At 46.5% G+C, this 21,535-nt stretch overlaps 1 protein-coding gene across 4 annotated transcripts in view; it reads left to right on the top strand.

Annotated features, from left to right (window-relative positions):
* RHBDL3 (rhomboid like 3) overlaps nucleotides 1–21,535 on the top strand; it is a 131,080-nt gene that overhangs the window by 2,755 nt on the left and 106,790 nt on the right. For 3 of the 4 annotated variants that reach the window (XM_054048053.1, XM_054048050.1, XM_054048054.1), the window contains exon 2: nucleotides 2,534–2,557. The exons of the other annotated variant lie outside the window; for it this stretch is intronic. In XM_054048053.1, coding sequence (XP_053904028.1) covers nucleotides 2,534–2,557 — 24 coding nt within the window. The remainder of the gene's footprint in view (nucleotides 1–2,533; nucleotides 2,558–21,535) is intronic. 4 annotated transcript variants of the gene reach the window in all.

Below are 21,535 nucleotides of genomic sequence, written 5' to 3'. Positions count from 1 at the left end.
TCTTAGGTAAGGTAAAAAAAGAATCTACCTAATGACAGATGGAGGAAGCTGAAGCAGAGAAGTATAATAATAATAATAATTAATACGTTTATTTTAAAGTGCCCTCCACCAAGGCACTTGGGGCACCAGCAAGAAAGAAAATAAAATAACATTTATAAATACAAAACATATAAAATGACCACTCTGTATAGCTATACCATTCAAAGGGTGGCTTGCCCAGAGTCACAGAGAGAAGTGACCAAATTCTGAATGTTTTCTGTCCTCGTGGGCCTATCCTTCTGGAAGCATGTAGATACTGGTTTTGTACTGGATTTCTTTCCCAGAGGGTAATGAACCAAGTATTGTTAGCTGCAGGAACTGAGTTTGTTTCTGGGTTTTAGCACTATATGTGATCAGCGGCGAATCCCCATGTGTAACATTACATGATAGCCTGGATGGAGCATATATAATTAGAGCCCCAAGCCTCCCAGCACTTATTTACCCAGAATCATGGTTTTGGGTCTTTCTGGTAAGTACTGTAGCTGCTTAGCTGGCCTTTAGGAAAGAGAGTTCTGGTTTCCTTTCTGCTGTGGAAGAGAGAGGAGCAAGCAATGCCTTTGAGCTACTCCAGCCGGCTGTCGAATCCAGTCATTGATCCTGCAGTGTGCTCAGCAACATCACCATGCGTTTAAAGTCAACAGATGTTGAAAGTGCTGAGCATTGTGCTGGAGTGGACTCTAGGAATGGGAGAGGAAGAATGGTCTCAAGGTAAAAGCACACAGCTGTATGAGATCTGGATTCTAATCCTGGCGCTGCCACTAACTGGCAGTGTGACCTTGGGCAAGTCACATAGGGCCCACTCCAGCTCCCTAGAAATCACTCTGAGATCTTTCCATTGACTTCAGCGGGAGTTGGAGCAGCCTTTTTAAAAGTCTTGTGACTCCGTTTCCCCATCAGTAAAATGGAGATAACACCCACCCACCTGAAAGCCTTGTTGTGAGGCTTATTTTGCTGATGCGGTGGAAATGCCAGGAATCATTTAAGTGCCATCTGTAAATAAAATGTTACAGAAGATGTTATGAAAGTCTCCCTCCCCAGTGTAATCAGTCAATGAATTTCAAGTTGGGACTAGGAAGCTGCAGGATACCCTCTGAAAATTAAAACCGTTGTGTTAGAAAAACACCCAAGGCCAAACTGGGCTTTGATTTTCTCTCTCTCTCTCTTTTTTTTTTTTTTTTAATTGGAAACTTGAGATAAGCTCGCTGGCTTGTCTGCCAAGAACTGACACACAGTCAGTCGATTCTTATACATTGCTAATCACTTTTTTTAAAAAAAAGGGGTGTGGGGTGTTGGGGGGGGTATACAAGGGAGGCTATGCTGCCACAGCCTTGGCTGCAAAGGAATTTGTCATTACAGCACTTGGAGTGACATTAAACAAAGCCAGGATTTAAAATTTCCTAAAACATTAAAGCATTGGGCAGATTTACAGGGACAGTTGGGAGTTTATACATGAATATCCACTCAAACAACAGCTTAACTAATTCAGTGGGAATTCAGTGAATTAATATGTAACCCACAGTCTCTCCACTAGGTAGGCAAAGCTCCAAAATTGATTGGAGGGAAATATTCCTTACTCAATAGCCAAGACTTTAACCAGAGCTCTACTCTGCATATAACAGCAGATGCATTTTGCTTGTGTGAAATCTGGTGCCAATATTTTTCTCACCTTGCTTTCATAAGTGAGGAAGACACAAATCAGGAGTGTTGTGCTGGGATAGCCAGCTGGGGGGGGAAGGGTATGAGTGGGCTTTCAGATACTATCCTGGGACTAACTCTTACAGGGATGCTGGAACTAAATGGGTTACCGTGTCACCTTCACATTGCCACATGGCAACTTCTTCCTTCTCACCATGACCCATATGAACAAGGCAGTGAGACGCTGTTATGTCGGGTTTGAAAGCCCTACTGGGGAGCTGTCGCTCAGGCTTCCTCTGTTCTGATGGATTGTGAGCCTGATGGGGGATGCGGAGATGAGCGCTTTAGATCTGAGGTTGTGCAAAATGTATCCAATGATTAGCTTGTTTAGTGTTCCCAAAGCACTCAAAAGCTACAGCCAGAGGTGTGAGTTCTAAACACGCACCTGACTCTATGTAGAGAGGGGATTCTCAGGTAACTCCTGCACGATTCTTTTAATTGCACAGCTGATGGCACAAGGTTTATTGGGCAAACCCTTGGCATTTGACACCCCTGAAGCACTGCAGAGGCATTAAGCCTCAGAATGCCTCCCTCTGCCCGGAGATGCTAACATTATTATCTCCATTTTCTAGATGGGGTCATGAGGCACAGAGAAGGTATGACACTTCACAGCCAGATACTGTGAGAGGCAGAATTAGACTGCAGGAATTCCTGGCTCCCTATCCCATGCTTAGTCCACTAGATCATTCAGTTATTTGTTTGTTAAATTATATTTCCAGAATGATTTGCACTCTAATATAATTGCTTATACCTTTTTTTTCCTTTTTTCCTCCTTTATGCATTGCCTCTTACCTATCAGCACTGGAAAGCTCTGTTTGATCAGGTATGTGAACAATTCCCATATTTTATCATCCTGCTTCTGGTGAGAAAGGCTCTAACCCCTGCTCGCTTTCCTTTGTACATTAAACTTTCCCCTCTGCGCTGTGCTGCGTACGTTTTCAGACTAGGGCTTTAACATGTGGCCCATGTGAAATTAGTTTAGCCTCGATCCAGATCTCAGCGCGTTGGTGCCTGCCTCATAGACACCACCACTGCAGTTACCTGCCCTCCCCACCCCCATTGGCAGTGCCATTAGAGCAGGTAAGATTTTGAATGGGCCCTGGAGACTGAACTATCCTACCGTCCATAGAGGTGATCTCCCCCAGGTCAGAGCTGAGGCGCTCTGTGTGTGGTCTGTGTATGTGTGTGCGTGCATTGCTACCAATTGTGCTGTACCTGTTCTCTGGCTAGGGGACCTTACTTTCCAAGGCTGTCAATCCAGCACCTTCATAATGATTGTTACATTCTTTGGGCTAGATCCTCAGCTGGTAAATTGACTTCACTGGAGCTACTTCAGTTTATGCCAGCCGAGAATGCGCTCCTTTAATTTTAAAAGGAAAAACAATCATGTGCATCTGTTTCCACAGTGAAATCCATAATTTTATCAACGAAATGTATAGGAACCAGATCTTCAGCTGGTGTAGCTCCACTGACGTAGCTGCTAGTTATAGCATCTAAATTATAATCCACACTCCAGATTCTCAGTTTGGAGCATGGATTATAGTTTTAGATGCTATAATTAGCATGCTTGCTTTGTGGCATTCCTTCCATCTAGCACCATGAAATGCTAAGTAGCTATAACCAGGATTTTTCTATGGTTACCTCCTTGACTTGCTTCTAAACTGAAGCACTGTGAAAATGAAACTGTAAACGATGGCTCTTAGTGCCATAGACTTCTGTGTGTGACGATCACCTTGTGTAAGTGAGCCGTTCCTCTGACATTGGCATCATTCTAGCAGCACTAAAGTTCTGATGAGATTTCTCCACTGCTTTATGAGGCACTAATGCTGTTCCTGAATGTGAATAAACTACAAAACCAAAGGCTGTGGTGCAGCCTCCTCAAAGGGATACCCTTGTGGCCAGAGGTCCTGTTATCATTCAGTAAATAATCTGACTGCTAGCCATGACGAGTGTCCATTTATAACCCACTAAGCCGTGATCTATTATTAATCCATAAATCTAGGTTGAGTAGCATTTGTCAGTGTGCTGCACCATAGCCAGCTGGTGATTGGAGGCGTAGTAACTAGATTATTGAAATGGTCAATCATATTTAAATCTCTGTAGTATGTTTTAATTTGTTAGCATTCTGTGTATTAACGTGGATTGCTCCCATTCAGAAGGCAGGGGTTGCAATAGGAATCAGTCGTTAGTTGGGCTTGAATGTTTGTTTCAACCATTCTGAATTCTTCCCTGTTTCAAAATTTTGCTTTACTTTGGGACATATCCTGCAAGCTCCCTGACCCTGGACTGAAGTCATTGAATCCTTGCAGGATGGGGCTTTTGGCTTGTAGCTGACTTGGACTCAGAGAGGAATCGGCAGGTTCCAAGTGGGGTGCAGAGATCTTGACCGAACAGCAGGAGTGTCATGTTTTAAAAATGGCTTGATGGCAGTTGGATTTATGGTACATTTCCCTAATGACAAGGGAAACCGACTGTAAATCAAACTCTCATAATTAGCCACATTTGAATTAGGGCTGCAACTGAAATTTAAACCCTGTCCATAAGGCTTTATTATCAAAGAGAATGCAACCCACAAAAAAACAGTCCCAAGTCCTGAGTAAATCAATACAGCCTTTGTTGCCTGTGGGCAAAAGCAAAAAGCAGACGTCTTCCTTCAGCATTATATCAGTAAGACAGAAAACCCATTAGCTTAGTAATGAATAGTGAGATGCTGTTTGTCATGAAACACATTCCCTGTATCCAGAAATTCATTGCACCAAGAGAGGAGTGTGTTTTGTTTAATGCCAACTGGAATCTGTGTGAAACATGAGGTCAATATAAGGGATTTCTGCTGCACTGGCTAGAGAACACAGATGCATTGAAACATACAGTTCTGTTGTACAGTGCTAAACCCGATTCCTTCTGCATGTTTGCCTGGAGGGCGAAACAGGTGCCCAAGGATTTTGTGTGCATTAAAATAAAGGGAGGACGTGTCTTCCCGGAAGTCCTGTGCTCTTACCACTTTGATACGTGGCTCAAGATATGTTAGCTGAAGCATACAGGTCTCTCCAGTCACTCCTGTGGAGAAAGAGAACAGCTGGGGAGGAGGAGAGCAAGTGAAAGCCCTGGAGAGTGGGTGTGGGAGCCCTGGAGAATTCACAGGCTGTGATCCAGGCTCTCGCTGCTAGGGCAATGGAACTACCGTGAGGATAAATGTAGTGATTAGAGCTGGTTGGAAGATGATTGCTCTCCCTCCCCCAAGAATTTTTGATAAAATATTTTTCATTTTTATTGAAAAAAGGTCTTTTAAATTTTGGGGGTTTCCCTGGGAAAACTAGACATTTCTGAGTTTAAAAGTACAAAATTTGGGGGTTGGCTTTTTGTGTGTGTGTAAAACACCCAAACATGAAAACAAAATTTGGCAAAAATTTCCGTTTAATCAGAAACCATTTGTGTTAATTATAAGATCTATATATTTGTTTGGATGGAAAATGTGCAACTAGATCTGCCAATGATCCGTGTCGCCCCCTGCAGAAGGGTGAATTGCACCCTAGGCAGCCAGTCTGAAAATCCTGGAGGTTGAGATGAGAATTGTGCAATTTCTGTTTTAAACAAGTAAAATAAAAAAAAGGCTGGAAAACAGGTGGGTTCAGAATTGACAGCTCTTCTGTGAGGTTTTAATATACCAGGCCCAGAGCGAAATCCTGGGCTTATTGAAACCAATGGCAAAACTTCCCTGGACTTCAGTGGAGCTGAGCCAACAGACAGATTTTCAGTATTGCAGCTCCTATTCCAGAGTCCATCTGTGATGCATTTTCATTTTGGGGCCATGGCCCTTAGCCAGTAGTAACTCACTGGTTACTTTTATATGGATTCGTACATTTATTTATTGTGCTCATAAACACCCCCGACCACGCACACTTTAGCTCCGCATCTGCCACCTCCCATGGGGCTCAGGCCGTGTTTGAGCGCTTCACACATTCGTTTCCATTTAAAATCCTAACTCTGAGCAAATCGAGGGCTCTTCTTTTCCTCCCTCAGATCTCTTGGTTTTTTTCCTCATTTGCTTTTCATTTTGAGAGGCCTCATTTCTTGCTAACCATTGAGATGGATTACATGGCAGGTGGGGCAGAGAGACAGCTTTGGGGGGCAGGTCTTGGCAGCGTGAATGTAGCCATTGTCTTTTGCCTTGCGTAAATAACACCCCAGTTAATTCTCTCTCTCTCTCTCTCTCTCTCACTGAAATGAAGGGGTGTTTCTCAATTCCCATGTGGAGGTAGAGTTGCCTGGTGGTTAAATTAGAAGACTGTGAGTCAGGACCCCTGGGTTCTTTCCCCAGCTTTGCCACTGGCTTGTTCTGTGGCTTTGGGCAAATTACTTAACTTTTCTGTGCCCCAATTATCCCCATTTCGGGGATGAGTGAAACTTAATCACTGTAATAAAGCGCGTTGAAATCTTCTGATGAAAGTGGGCTATAGAAATGTGCAATGTGTATTGTCACAACAGACCCACAATTGTGCTGTTCCCCTAGTGGGGAGGGTGTGGGTTTTTCAGCAGCTCATTGGTCAGGTTCCAAAAGCGGGAGTAATTCAGACCAGGTGCCACTTTATCCAGGCCTCCGTGTCTGAGCTGCCAAGGATCAGTTCATGGGATGGGTTCCCATGTCTAAGTACCCACCTCCCACTACTCACGCCTTGGTCAGTGTCTGTGGGTGACAGCAGGGTATTTGCTTTAAATAGACAAAGGCTTTGCTACCCCATCACCTTGGTTCATCTGCCTATGAGTCTGGGCTGCATTTTTGTTGCAGCTGTGTGAGAAGGCATGGATTCTTCCATGAAATTTCTATGTGGGTGTGATGGTATCAGAGAAAAAGAGTTTGCTGAGAATCTCAGGCGATGTGTGGGCAGCTAATGGGAAGCTGGAGCTCAGTAAGAACTCTGCAGACATACCACAGACCAGATGAGGCATTCTTGTCTGTGCCAGAGAAAATTAAATTAACGACAATAGTGTTAGGAACAGGTGCAGCGGAGCCCATTTTGCCGCCATTTCAGAACCATGGTTAAAAGCTGCTCGCAGCGAAGTCCTTGCTGTTTGCCTTATGACAAGGAGTAGGTAGCTTTCTTGGAAAGGGCCATTTCCCTGCAGTTGTGGAGAGGCAAACACAAGAGCCTTGTGCTAGTGCATGAGAAAAAGGACTACAGCCAGAAAGTGGAAGTGACTAGGCTAGCTTTGATGAGTGCAATGCAAAAACCAAACAGCATAGACAAGGGAAAGTCAATGAGACTTTTAAGTCCTTTTGGCTATAGGCCTGGATCCTGAATGACTGAAGGTGAAAAGTACTTTGCAGAATTGGGCCCACTGATCAAAGTTGGTGGTAACTCAGGCAAAGAGTTATTTTTAAGTAAATTATCTTTATTTTAACAAATAGTTAAACACAGTTTAACACTATCTATTTCCCATGCTATAAAAGAGATTCCAGTTTGTTCATGTGGACACTATTGAGTTAAAAAAAATCACACTTTAGTTTGAATTATTTCCCCCTACTCTTGTTCCAGGAAACATCTACTGGCTATGTCTAGCAAAACCAGTGAGATAGCTTAATTTGAGGTATTGACAGTGCTTAGTGTATGGCCAATTTTTCCATGTGCCCTGTAAAATCACTTCTTTCCCCTTCTTTATGTGGGTCTTAACACATGGCAGCAGGGATGGGGAAGAAGAAAATGGTGGTTATCAAACTGCAGAAACTGACAAGGGGCTCACGCAGATACAGAGTATTTTCTAAAACTACTTTTAAGTTCTTTAAAACATGGGCTAGATGTCAAATTAATGCTATCCCTTTAACACTAAACATCTTTTGGCCAATCCTAATCATGACAACTGTCCCTATTAAGCGTAGTGTGTCAACAAACAGAACTTTGTGGGATATAGTATAAACTAGGAAACACTCCTGGAGGGGGTTAATTATTTTTTAAATGTGGACTATGGAGCTGATCAAAGTGTCAATGGACTGTCTCTTGCTGATGCCAAGGGGCTGTGGATCAGGCCCTAAAAGCAGGGTCTAGCTTTTTCTGTCCAGCTCATTGAATTAGGCACATTTGTGGGAGCGAGGGGATTTTTCCTCCTTCCCGACCAAGATTGGGCTTGTAAAAGGGGGAAAGAAACTTAAAAGCTGGGAGAGCTCATTTGATACTGCACAGAGGGGGCTCCGCATCTGTCCCATACCCTGAAGTCTAATCTCATTTGCAGTTGTCATTGTGGCCCGTTGGAGGAGATGAAAGGGAGAAGACAAGGAGGCAGAATATATTAGTCTCGAGCAGAGGGCGCTGAGAGCACCTGCCCCATTACCTTGAGAAGGGGGCAACGACGGCAGCTGGACATGTGTCATCTGCTGCTCTTTGAGGCGCGCTGCCCATGGAACACACGATTAATGAGTCAAGGGAGGGTCTTTTGTAAGCCACAAAGACTCGGGGCTTAAGTAGGGCTCTCAATCCTCTTTCTTCCCGCAACCGCCATCACTTTACATTTCTCAAGTGGAGTGGGGGGGCGCAGCCAGCCGCTGTCTGAGACCACAAAGCCTCCCTTTCTCCTCCCTCCCCAAACTGCTGCTGACCTTTGTCACGCAGCATTAACCTTTTGACTCTGCCATTTTGGGCTTCGGGTTGGAAAAAGTCAATGGAAATTAATTGTACTGTGTATGTTTTTTTAAGAGAGAATGTGTTGGGAGGGTGGGCGGTGGTGTGTCGTTGTTGTTTTCTTGAACGATGGGAAGTTTCTTGTGGGCTGATACTATATGGATCCCTCTTTCTTATAATAATGATTCCATGGTGCCCTTCCAGCTGAGGGTCTCCAAGTGCTTTGCAAACATTAAGCCTTCCAGCACCCCTGAGAGGTGAGTATTTATCATCGTCCGACTATGAAAGAAGGGAAACTGAGGCACGGAGCAGTCAAGACTTGCTCAAGATGGTGCAACTGGTCACTAACAGAGCTCTAATCCCCTGCTTTAACCAGAAGGCCCGCTTTCATCTCCCTTGCGGGCCCAAGACTGCAATCATCAAGGAGGAGTGGGTAGGTGCCCAAGAGATGGGGAAATGCTACCAGGTGTGGTGGAGACAGATAAATGTAGTTGATCTTAAATGCCTCATGAGTCAGATTTCTGAAGCCAGGTGAGCACTGCTGTGTGCACTCACATCAGGTGTTTGCCTTTAGATGGCCATCTATCTGTATAAGAACAGCCATGCTGGGTCAGACCAATGGTCCATCTAGCCCAGTATCCTGTCTTCCAACAGTGGCCAGTCCCAGGTGCTTCAGAAGGAATGAACAGAACAGGCAATCATCAAGTGATCCATCTCCTGTCATCCAGTCCCAGCTTCTGGCAAACAGAGGCTAGGGACACCCAGAGCATGCGGTTGCGTCCCTGGCCATCTTAGTATCCATTGATGGACCTATCCTCCATTAACTTGTCTAGTTCTTTTTTTGAGCCTTGTTATAGTTTTGGCCTTCTCAACATCCCCTGGCAATGAGTTCCACAGGGTGACTGTGTGTTGTGTGAAGAAGTACTTCCTTTTGTTTGTTTTCAACCTGCTGCCTGTTAATTTCATCGGGTGACCCCTGGTTTTTGTGTTATATGAAATAATAAATAACACTTCCTTATTCACTTTCTCCACCCCATTCATGACTTTATAGACCTCTATCCTGTCCCCCTTAGTATTTTCCAGACTGAGCAGTTCCAGTCTTTTTAATATCTCCTCATACTGAAGCTGTTCTATCCCCTTAATCATTTTCGTTGCCCTTCTCTGAATCTTTACCAATTCTAATGGTTGGGTTTTTTTTTTTTGAGATGGGGTTGTCCAGAACTGCATGCAGCATTCAAGGAGTGATCCAAGTATTCATATGGCTCTTATATGCGTGCCTCTCAACACCCAGGGCAGGGCAATTATCTCCATTGTACAGACTGGGCAGTGAGGCACAGAGAGAGCAAGTGAGGTGGTTAAGGTCACCCATGAGAGCTGTACTGGAGCAAGGAACTGAACTCAGGCCCCTGACGTCCTCGGCTAGCACCTGAACCCCTGGTCTCACTGGTCACTTACTCATGCAATACCTGGCAGGTGTTCGTTCTTTGGTTGTATGCACACCCGATTTAGGCAGCCAAAGAAATCTATCTGTTCAATGTAATTTGCCTAGCTTTGAAAATCTGGCCTAACATGTTTTCTTTCGTTAGATGGATCACTGTGGTGAGAGCCACATATACTAGAATGAATATTACTTTGCTCCTCAGTATTTCAGTGCGTGTGCGTGTGCGTGCATGCGCGTGCCACAAAAGTTACATGCAGATTATTAGCATCTTCTTACCACATGCAGTGCAAACAACAAGAGTAACAGCTACCCTAGAGAAGCCCATCCCAGGCAGCTCAGCTGCCAGATTCCCCACTCTATTGGCCGTTCCATTTCCCCTGGCTGGCTTCCCTTCCACTACCTTCCCCACAGGTATTGCATCAGGCTGTTCGGTTGGTGGTTATTAGCCATGAGTGCAAAGCCTGCTGGGAATAGAAGCCACCATCATGATTTGGGACTGGGTACCCCAGTGGAGACAGGGGCTCTGGCAGGTGGGACTAGAAGAATGGATGCTTCTGACCATGCCAGTGATTTTTACGCTTTCACACACACTCGTGCATATGCTCTCTCTCTCTCTCTTTACAAATTGCTGTGAATCGCTTCTGATTTTTAAGGGGGAAAATGCGGGTGACAACTTTCCAACCAGACCTATTGGACAGACTGGCTGAAGGCAGTGGAGCAGTGCAGGTTGTGGCAGGGCTGATTGGCTACAATGAGTTGATCAGTTCCCCTCTTCGAGCTAGAGTGAGTGTTTCTGATTCCTCCCCCTTAATCTAAGTTAAGAATCCTGCTCTCTCTCGCTCTCCCTGCTTATTGCTTTTCACTTGCCTGCCTCTCTCCCCACCAATGATGCCAGAACCAGTGGCTTTATTTCTCTTTTGGCTCGGCTGGCACCTTGGGAGGATCACCTGATGGGACCTCCATAGGCATATCTGGAGACTATAAAATGGGCTGCGGCTTGCCATCTTTGCCCTGACTCCAATGGGAGTTTTGCCTGTGCAGAGACTGCATGTTCGAACGTTGCAGGCACTTCCTAGTTGATTTGGCCCAAGTGTGTTAGGAAACTGTAATAAATATAATTAATACACAGAAAAAATGCTAGAAGGATGAGTCCAGTCTTAAACAGCTCAGGCAAGTTTATTGTCCGCTTGATGCATCTCTGGATTTGTAAAAGCTTGAGGAAGTTTCTTTACAAAAATATATTTCTGTTCCCCTTTCCATCTCTGAGATGCCTGGGAAACCAGATGTGATGGAAGTCAAATTGCACTCAGATGATTTTACCTCAGCGTTGTCAGTGTGATTTTCAGTGGTATACTTACTCTTCCATTTCAGTTTAATATGCTGAGTGGTTTTTTTTAGATACACGCTTATTCTTACTAATGCGTTGTTTGGAACATCTCGTCCTGCATGTGAAAAACCATTAAAGCAATATTAATGTTTAAGCTTGTGTGTGGTTTTTATCTTTTTATTTATTTTTTTCTTAAAGGCTTAGAGGCAACATGGCCAAATACTGCTATGCAAATTGCCTGTGTGCTTAGTCTCACTCCTCAGCACTCTGATATGATTGCGGGTCCTGTCTCTATAGGAACAGTGCCAGCTGGCTAGCTAGTCAAGCAACTTGGAGGTTTCTCTCTCTCTTCTCCCCCCCCCCCCCCATCATCACTTATGCTTGTCACATTTGAAAGGCTTCCAAAGTTACCTTTCAAGAGATCTGGTAGGTGAGCGCTTTCCCCTTAGGTATGAAGGTCACACTGTGTTTCTATAGGGTGGTTGTTGCAAACCCACAAGTATATGTTTAGAAAATAAATGCAGCTGTGGGTGTGACATAGGCTAACAAAATCCAGGAAATGCCTAGCTGAGGCTATGATCTGCCTCCAGTTCCTCACTCTGTCTAACTTAGTGGCTGCACGCACTGGTCTGAAAACTGTTCAGTGTCTGATGAGGCCAGATCTCCTGAACTCAGAAGCGTGCAGACCTCCTAGGCAGGTGGTTTGGTAGATGGCAAACTCTTCTTGGAGCCAGTCATTTAGCATAGTGCCGGGGGCACTCTGAGGATGGAGATACCATGCTGGGGTGAGAGCAGGCCTTGGAGCATCTGTGTTCGTGTAAATTCCATTTTTGCAAGAGTAGTCACTAAGCCTAGTGCCCTGGCCAAATTCCCGGCTGGCTAATTGTGTGCTGCTGACAATGCTGCAGTTTCACCTGGAAAAGTTGGATCTCACTTCCCCTGTTGTGTGTGGCTTGGTTTTTCAAAGGCCCCAAGAGAGTTAGGCACCCAGCTCAGTGAGAGTTGGGTACCTAACTCCTTTAGGCCTCTTTGACAAGACCATCATATGTGGTATATAGTATATTTGAGCTCAGGCCCTTTTCAGCTGCTTCAGCCCAGCAGGGAGCGCAGCCTTGCCATCTGACCCAGGGCTGTTGCCATATCATGCCAGTGATTTCTAAGCAGGTCATTATGCAAGAGGGATGTTCCGCTGGGCTGCCATCTCACTGTGCCCCCTTGTCAGCTGCACTGAAGCTAATCCACAGAGGACCTGCTCTTGAATAATAGGCTACGCTTGTCAGGGTGACTACCTGACACCATGCATGTCACACAGTTTGCTTCTGAGAGAGGGTCCCCAATGGGAGTTCATCTTTCACTTAAAACGCAAAGATCCCCAGCAGGGTTGCTATGGGATCTGATTATAATTGGCACTGCGCATATGCTGGGGCCTACTCGGGGTCAGGGAACCATCAGATGAAGGAGTCTCACTCCAGCTTTTAATTCTCTCTACCCTCCCCAAACCCCAAAATAAACCCCTTGCATTGGTGAGATGTTTTTTCCCCCCGCCGTTGCTTGGGAACAGCTGTGCGGGGCAACCTTACACTGCTGGTGACCAGAGTAATGATTGGTGAAACTGATTTTAAACAAGCCCGATCAATCTTCCCTTTAGAAACCATTCTTCACGGTCTCTGATACTTGACATACTGTATGTAGCGTCTGCTTTGGAGCTTTTGGGAGGAGACAATCAGATGGGTAAAAATAATCTAGGTAGTTAGAGGAAAAGCCAAGGGTCCGATACCTGATGGCTATTGATAAATCTCTGGAGCCAGGCCCTTCTTGGATAGCTCTTTCCCTAGGAGCTCTCCCCTCCCTGCTGTAATCCTTTAGTTAGGGAGACGTGGCTGGGACTGAGGACTGGTCTTAGTAACACAGTACTAAGTTAGGTCGACATAGCTGCTTTATGTTGACATCATAATTTAAATTTTTTTAAATTAATGGAGATATCTCATCTCCAAGAACTGGAAGGGACCTTGAAAGGTCATCGAGTCCAGCCCCCTGCCTTCACTAGCAGGACCAAGTACTGATTTTGCCCCAGATCCCTAAGTGGCCCCCTCAAGGATTGAACTCACAACGCTGGGTTTAGTAGGCCAATGCTCAAACCACTGAGCTCTCTCTCCCCCCCAATGTCAGTGTCTACACTGCAATGTTCCTCCCACTGATGTCACTTGCCTGCTATGTTGACTTAATTACTCCACCTCCGTGAGAGGCTGTAGAGAGGCGTAATGTAGTACATTGCTTACGATGACTTATCTGGCCTCCAGGAGCTGTCCCCCAATGCTCATTGTGACCGCTCTGGTCGCTGTTTTCAACTCCGCTGCCCAGAGCAGTCACTCTGGTGCGGAGTCGAAGACATGCTGCTTTTACAAGTTGCTGCATGCTATCCTCTGCAAATGTACCTCTTGTTATGATCACAGAGTGATATCCCCCCATCCTTTCCCCCTGTGCTTTGAACTTTGCAACCCCTTCCTAAGACACCCTGCGCTAGAGTTGCAGTGGGATAGCTGCTTATGATGCAGTGCGCTCTGTGTCAATATAAGTGCTGCTGCTGTGGGCGCGCTCCATCGACACAAGGAGCATCACGTCGACATGCACAACCGACATAGTTACTGCGGTGGCTATATGTCAACTTAAGTCGACTTAACTTTGTAGGGTAGACATGCCCTGAGACTAACAGAGACCCTGGCCTCTGCAGCAAACTAGCTTCTGGCATCTGACTGTGATGAGATGGTTTGCTGGGGATATCCTGAGGATGGACAGACAAACTGCTTGCTTCCAAGACCGAGACAATCATCTCAACCAAGGTGAAGAACGGGAAACATGATACAGACCAGTACAAGAGCTTAATCCTGCATGGTCCTGAGCACGTTGATCCTTATTCAGCAAAGCACTTACCTAAGTGGTTATATGGGACTATTCAGCTACTTAAAGTTGGGCATGTGCTTAAATACACTTTGCTGGATTGGCACCGTAGTGCTGGGGACCTTGCAGGACTGATCCCTCAAAGAAACAGGTGATATGCTCTACCATCCAAAATATTGGGAACTAAATGTTTTATTTCTGCTGATTTCCTGCCAGCCTTTCACAGGAGCTTTCATTTAGGCCTACATTGGGAGCAGGAGCAATTGACAGGGATTATTTTTTCCCCCTGACTGCTTTGCAAGAGCCCACATAATCTATAGACTAGGTTAATACCACAGCTTTTAGGAAAGGGTCGAAATCTCTGTTCAGCCATGTTTGAGAGAGTCCTGGTTGTGATAACATAGTTCTGCTTGTCCAGGTGGCATTGGAGTCTGAGGCAGGGGCACTAGCTTGGCTCTCATCTGGGTTTCTCCTAATTTCCTGGAGTGCAATCAATTAGCAAATGCTAGAGGCTACAGCAAACCCCCTTGCTGGGCGAATCCTTTGGGAAGGGTTGTGGAATGCTTTGGGAATCCAGACATAGACCTGGCTGGCTGGCATTTCTAGAGAGACTCTATATAAGGATGTTGTCAGTTGACATCTTTTTTCTTCGTGGATCTTCCTCCTTCCTTTCCTCTAGTACTGGTGTCTATTCCCCCAGCTACTCGCCTTCTGTGTTTCTGATAGTGGAGACAAAAGGTGATGCTGTCTGACTCCTTCGTTCATGCACCAGTCATTTCAGCACTGGGAGCTGTTTGTTTTGTGGTATTTCAGAGTCCGCAGAGGGAGCTCACACATTGGTTTTGTGGGTCCTGCAAAAATGGTGATTTTATTTCGGACTTTTTTTTTTTTTTAATTGAATGATCCACTCAGACAACCTGGCTTGGGAAGTGTTCCCTCCAGAGCAAAGCTGTAGCCTGTTAGCAGAGCAGGGTGTGGGAGGCTGTACTGACACTGCCTTTACTGTACCACTTTTGTTGATATATAGAGGATGCTGGTGTCCAGGGAAATCAGCCAGTTCTAGCTCTAGCTCTAAATTCACTGCTTAAAAATATTTTTAAAGCCATTCGTTTGCTTTGCCATTTTCTGTATTCTGCTTGCCATGCTGGAGAATTATATTGGGTTGCATTGACCCAGATATAGGCTGCGTGTGCATAATGGCTCTCATGTCTGTCAGCATGTTCCATAGTCCGGCATCTTACCCTTGTCGTCTGCCCTAGAACTCCATTGTAGTAAAGTGGCTAGGATAGGGCTGGCTGAGTTACTGAGAGTAATATGGGATGGGGCCACACTCCACACACACCCTGTTTGTCGGTGGGAGTCCCCCTCCCCAGCCCCCGCACCCTTGTGATGCAGTTGAACAAAGCAGCAAGTTCCCAGCCTGCAGTCCTGTGAGGAGACTTACTTTTGTTGCACTGAACAGTCCCTTGACAAAATCCATACCTCACAATGTCACCACTGACGACCTTCAGAGGATTCGCTAGCATCGTGTGTGTATGAGACAGCCTCTCATCCTGAAGGAAGCCGCCGGAATACAGCTAAGTGAATTTCCCATCGGTTGCACTCCAACCAGGACAGCAACGCAGGGACCTCTGAAGTGCTATCTGCATGCACAACAGCTAATAACATGCTGAGTGGGAGCCCTTAGCTTACTTTCATATACTGCCTTTCACAGCATCTGTAGAGGAGTGTGTAAGGCGGACAGCCACTCCACCCCACCCTTCACAGCAGAGGGGGATAAGGCCCAGGACACCAGAGCAAACCACATCTCTTCCCCAAAGGTGCAATGGGCTGTTTATACACACACACCTGATATGGGACACGTGTTAGGGCAGAGACCGTGACACTGAGCTTTGCCTTAAGGTCATATTTATGGGTTCTTAACAAGCCATGGTGTTAAGGCCACGTAATCTCTCCAGATGTGACAGCCATCAAGGAGAACTCGCCATGGGGAAGGATGTTTACAATTGCCTCCGCAAAAGTTGGCATATGTATTTGAACCAAGCTGCATCCTTCTCGTTTTGGGGCCCCCAGGGTTGAACTCTGGCATGATGCCTCGATTTATAGGACAATTTAGGATGGCCGAGAAGAGCTGGAGCAGAAAGTCATTTGCTGGCTGCTGATTTATGGGCCTGGTAAATAGTCATGAAAGGTGCAGTGAGAATTCTCTAGGCCTTGTTTGGTTCCAGTTGACTAGCAGCTCCATCCCGTTATTTGACCGTATGGAGTAATAAAGCTGGGAAAACTAATTAACTTCTTGGCCTACTGAAAAACAAAGTACTCTGCTCTTGCAAGCAACCGTGAGTTTATGGGCTAATAAGCCTGCATTAATGACAAAAAGTGCAGCCACAACACACAAAGTGTGTTCCCTTTGGCTACTTCTAAGGCCAAATGACATCTTGGAGAGCTCTGCCTTGCTGGAGATAGCTTGGAGTTCAAGGTCTATTGTTACACTTCATCCTTTTAATTATTCACCTGGTTGAGGCTTTAAATGAAGCTACCCGGGAAGGTTCTTTGCAGCTTTAAACAGGCTGAGTAATGTAAAGCAAACTTAACCCTGAGCTTTAATGATGCTCAATCTGCAGTGGAGGACACTGGGTTTGGAGTGCCCTAAGCGCTCTTCTCCCCTAGGGTCCATCTCTGTTTGTTATTCAAAGAGAGCCTCTTGCTACGGTATCTGCTGCACCAGCCCTTTCCCTCCAATGGTAATAGCAGGGGATGAATCGGGGTGAAGGAAAGCACCTGTAGCTTCCCATGAAGTTAATGGGAGAACCAGGAGTTCAGCACCTCTCGGATTTAGCCCTACTAGAGGAGGGAATTCCACACCTCGGTGATGATAAACGAAGCCAAGGGCGCAATGTTTTTGGAGTGCTTCACTGTCCTGCTCCTGGCATTGTCTCTGCTCAGTGAGGGTTGCTGGAATATTTGTCAATAGGGTCTGGAGAATCCCGCTTTACTCTTCCCTGGAGAGGTTCAGTGGGGGCGGGAAAGGCGGTCAATTCTCCCATTTGTTGTTCTTGGAATCTGAGTGGTGAAGACCATCTAGAGAGACGCCCTGTTTCGTTTCTCTCTCTCCCTGCGTTTTTAGAGCAGCTGTCAGCAGAGACTGACACCTGTTTAACCCTGCAGATGAGGAAAAATGTAGTAGTATGCCTGCTGACGTCCCGGCTCTTCCACCTGCCCCGGGAGGCAATCACCTGCTAGTGAATGGGAGAGTTTTCTTTAAAGTCATTGTGACGCCATCATTCAACCAGGTTGTGGTTTTTATTACTGAGAAATGTGTGTACTGCCTGCTCCCGAGGAGCAGCGTTGGACCTTGTGCAGAGACTGCTCTGTATTAAATAAATGCAACTGTGTTTCACCAAAGAGCTGGGTGGGATTTCCGCACAGACCCCATGGAAAATGTGTGGCTTTCCTGCCCCCCTCGTGCGTTCCCTGCTCTGCACAGTTTTTGGAACATATAGGGGAATGCGGGGCTGCTGTTTGTATTGGAACAATTTGCTGATTTCCAAGCAGGCTGTTTAAAAAGGCATGAGTAACTCCTAAATCCCCCAAGCAGCCTTCTGCATGAGAGGGGAAGGCACTGGGCTGGAACTCTGATGATCTGTATTTAGTTCTTGGCTCTGCCACGGACTTCTTGTGTGACCTCAGGCCAATCACTTAATCTGTGTGCCTCAGCACCCTCTCTGTCAAATGGAGATTATCCTTCCTTTCTTTGTCTTGTCTGTCTAGTTAGTCCCTGCCCTGCAGAGCTTACCATCACTTACTATGTGTTTGTGCAGCACCCAGCACAGGGAGGTCCTGGTCTTGCTTGGGGCCTCAAGGTGCTTTAAAATAAAATAGGATATCTCCATTAATTTTATTTCCTAGAACTGGAAGGGACCTTGAAAGGTCATTGAGTCCAGCCCCCTGCCTTCACTAGCAGGACCAAGTACTGTTTTTGCCCCAGATCCCTAAGCAGCCCCCTCAAGGATTGAACTCATAGCCCTGGGTTTAGCAGGCCAATGCTCAAACCACTGAGCTATCCCTCCCCTACATCTGTAATAACATAGAGCAATAGCAACAATGAACTTTTTCCCAGCATTTGGACCAAGTACAATGACTCTCTTTGGTTGCCGATGGAACAGAAAGATACTTGGGCATTGAAAGAGAAACCAAACCTAGGCCACTTAAAGGGAAATGTCTGATAAATTCTCAAGCCGCTTTCCCCCACCTCTTTCTTGTGGTGGGCAAGCTTGAGCTGTGGGGTAACCTAGGGACCACCTAGCACAAGATTATTGTTCTTTCATCCCAATAAAACATTACAGAACCAATGGGTATTTGACCTATGTTTAGAGCATATTCATAGCCATTGGTATACAATTCTGCTCTCTTCACACATTAAATCAGCTCCCTTGCAGATTTTCACCTCCCTTCCATATCTGACAGCCTGGCAGACTGTGTAAAAGGGGGATATTTTTACTCTGAAATGTTCCAACACTTCCAGTTTGGAGTCTAAAATGTAGTTTGTCTCATGTCTGGCTCGTGGCTTGTGATATGAGCTTCACTGCATATCCTGTGGCTTTGGGTACAGGTGCAAACCTGCCCCGGAACGGGCACTGTGTATTTTGGTTCATTTGAGGGGCTGAAATTGCATCATCTTAAACCATGCAAAGGGCATAGAGCTTCTGTTACTGGAATAGAGACTGTTCTCTTAATTGCAGTTCTTGACAGTGGCACCATTGGAATGGTTACCTTCTCCCTCTGGGTCGCTATGTTCTGACTGCCCTGTAGGGAACCACTCCTCCATTTTCCATTCTTTTCAAAAGACGACAATGTAGTATGGGCGGGGTTGCCAGGCCGGGCGGTCTCTCTCCGTCCACAGCACTAGCACAGCAGCTGCAGGACAACCTGCACTGAAGTTCAGATCTGGATACGAGCTTCACCGAGGTCTGGGCAGGCCATGGTTGAACCCAGGGGGTTTGGTGTGGCCTGTTATAGAAATACCCAGCTGTGAAGCATGGGCAGGGTCAGAAGTAGAAAGTTGGGTGTATATTGGGTCTGGCGTTTTGGTCCTTCCTAGAAGAAATCTGTTGAGTGCGACAGGTATAACAAATACACCAGCATTATTTAGGGGACCCTGTCCTGTAACACTTCCAACTGCCCAGTGTCACAGCGCAGAACAAAGCTCCAGTCCCCATACAGTGGCATATGTAGTAGGAACAATCTATACTAGGGAACCATAGGGAGCAGTTCCGCTCTGGATGAGCCAATAGGTCTCTTCCATCCCCCTCGTAGACACACCTGGCATTTGCCCTGGCTGGGATTTTTGATGGCGCTCAGTGTCGGCTTAACTCTGCTCTAGGGTAAAACGCCTGCTGAGATCAATGGGAGCATAGTTAGGCCAGAGCCAGGCACTTATGAAAGCTTCATCCTGGCATTCACGGGGCTGCCTGTTGTTGCTTTGAGAGACCAAAGGGAAATGGCAAACTCCCTGCAAGCCAGCCTTGCAAGGGGACAGCCATTCCCAGGGTCTATTTGATATGGAAACCCTGAGGCCATCAGCTCGTGGTCTTGGCCTACAAGCCTGTTTTGGGTCCTGGCTTCTCCAGCCCCGCTGCACTTTGATCCAGCTGTCAGACCACCGTCGCCAGGAGCAGGCTCCCTTCCTGGCGTTCCCAGCTCACGGAGAGGCCTCCAGCTAATGGTGAAATGGCTGTGAAACCGTTCAACCCACAGACCATCGGCTGTTCCTGAGGAGCTGTCTGCACGTGGCCCAGCCATCGGAGCACTTTTTGGCTGCTTCAGTCAAAGCCCTGGACCAGCTCTGTCCTGACTCCTGGTGCTGAAATGGCCATTAATTAAAAGGCCCTTGGGCAGCTGTGGCTGGCTGGTGTGTGTAGGGCTGGGGAGGCGCTTGTCACCCTGACTCGCCCAGTAGAGGGGGCCGGTGCTGATTTACAGCCAATGGAGCACACAACTAGGCTCGTGTTTCCTACCGGGTTAAAGGTCTGACTGAGGCCCTCAGCGGTGGGAGCTGCAGAGCTCCAGTTGTCTTGGCCCCTCACTTCCCTTGCCCAGCACGTGCCTATGGAGCTATAGCGGGGACAGTTACGAGAACCCAGATTGAAGGGTCACCAAGTCCAACATAACTGGCATGGGAGAGGGGATCAGGGCCTGCATGCCAGTGGCACGCTAACCACAGGGAATTCTGATCCCCAGCCCACATGCTGCCTGCTCCCCCACTAACCACATGCTGTCATGGGGCTTGTTGTCCCCCCGTCCCTGCCAACATGTCCAGCTCTGTGGCTGAGCTGCTGTTAGCCTTAAAGTGCAGATGGACAACAGCCTGCTTCTCCCGCCCTTGCTGTCCCTTAGGAAGCTTGGGTGGGGGGGCTGTGAAAGCCTGTTGGGAGTGTAATGGTGCAGGGAGCCACATTAACTTATACAAGGGAGTCCTTGGGGAAGTCTGAACATGCCACTTGGAGCAGCTCCCCAGCTCTACTGTCCCTACAATCAGCCCTGTCTGCTCCCTGATATTGCATGGTGCACATGCCTGGTGTGATGATTATGGAGGGGAGCTGCCTGTGGTTTTTAAGGGCAAGGTTTGCTTTCCTCCTTGTTGAATTTTGATCTTTGGCCACAAAGGTGATGTGCCTGTAGGGCTCAATACTGGCTTCACCCTGAACGTGCTGCATTATTATTAATTGCAAGCATCTATTGAATAATGCCCATCACCATGGCATCTGGGTACCTTACAAGGCTTATCAACATTACAGCACAAGAGACCACGCATAGCGATCCCTGGCTGCCTGAAGCTTTATCTGAAGAAAGCAAAGCATGTGTGTTGGAAAGCCAGTTGGATGCAGCAGGAAACTGTTCTGGAGTAATTCACTCCTGGCCTGCACCGTTGTTTTGCACCGTTGTTCCTGACTGGGCTGGGTGTCAGTAATGGCACGTGCCAAGTATTTTGCTAAATAAGCAGCAGCCTGAAGAGACCCAGTGGCTGAGATCTGATTAACCTTTATAACGTCACCTGCATCTTAGTTGGATTAGCTGTACTTTTTTAAGAGGGGCTTATCTCAGTGACATCTGATGCAGACAACTTGCTAGGGCAGCAATGCTTACAACCAAAACATTATTATCAAGCAACTTGCTACATGCCTCCTGCATAGATAGTTATGGCTTCAGCCTATTAAACTGTTAGCGCTGATGCCTGTTGGAGGGGAACAAATAAGAAGCATTGAAGACAGATCTTTCTGAGGAGAGGGGCTGGACCTAGTGGCCAGAGCACAGGGCTGGGTGCCAGAAGCTCCTGATTTCTAATTGTAGCTCTGACACTGAGTCCGTCTGTGGCTTTTGGCCTGTTGTTTAGGCTTTTTGCCTGAGTTTTCCCATCAGCAAAATCCTTACCTATCTCACAGGAGTGCTGTGGGGATCGAAAAATTACAATGAAAAGCACTATACAGGTTCAAAGGATCATTATCTTTCCAGGTTAAGCTTCCT

The sequence above is a fragment of the Malaclemys terrapin genome, chromosome 13 (assembly GCF_027887155.1).
Source record: "Malaclemys terrapin pileata isolate rMalTer1 chromosome 13, rMalTer1.hap1, whole genome shotgun sequence".
NCBI lineage: Eukaryota > Metazoa > Chordata > Testudines > Emydidae > Malaclemys > Malaclemys terrapin.
The sequence above is the reverse complement of the archived record's forward strand: the minus strand, read 5'-3'. Positions and strand labels throughout refer to the sequence as shown.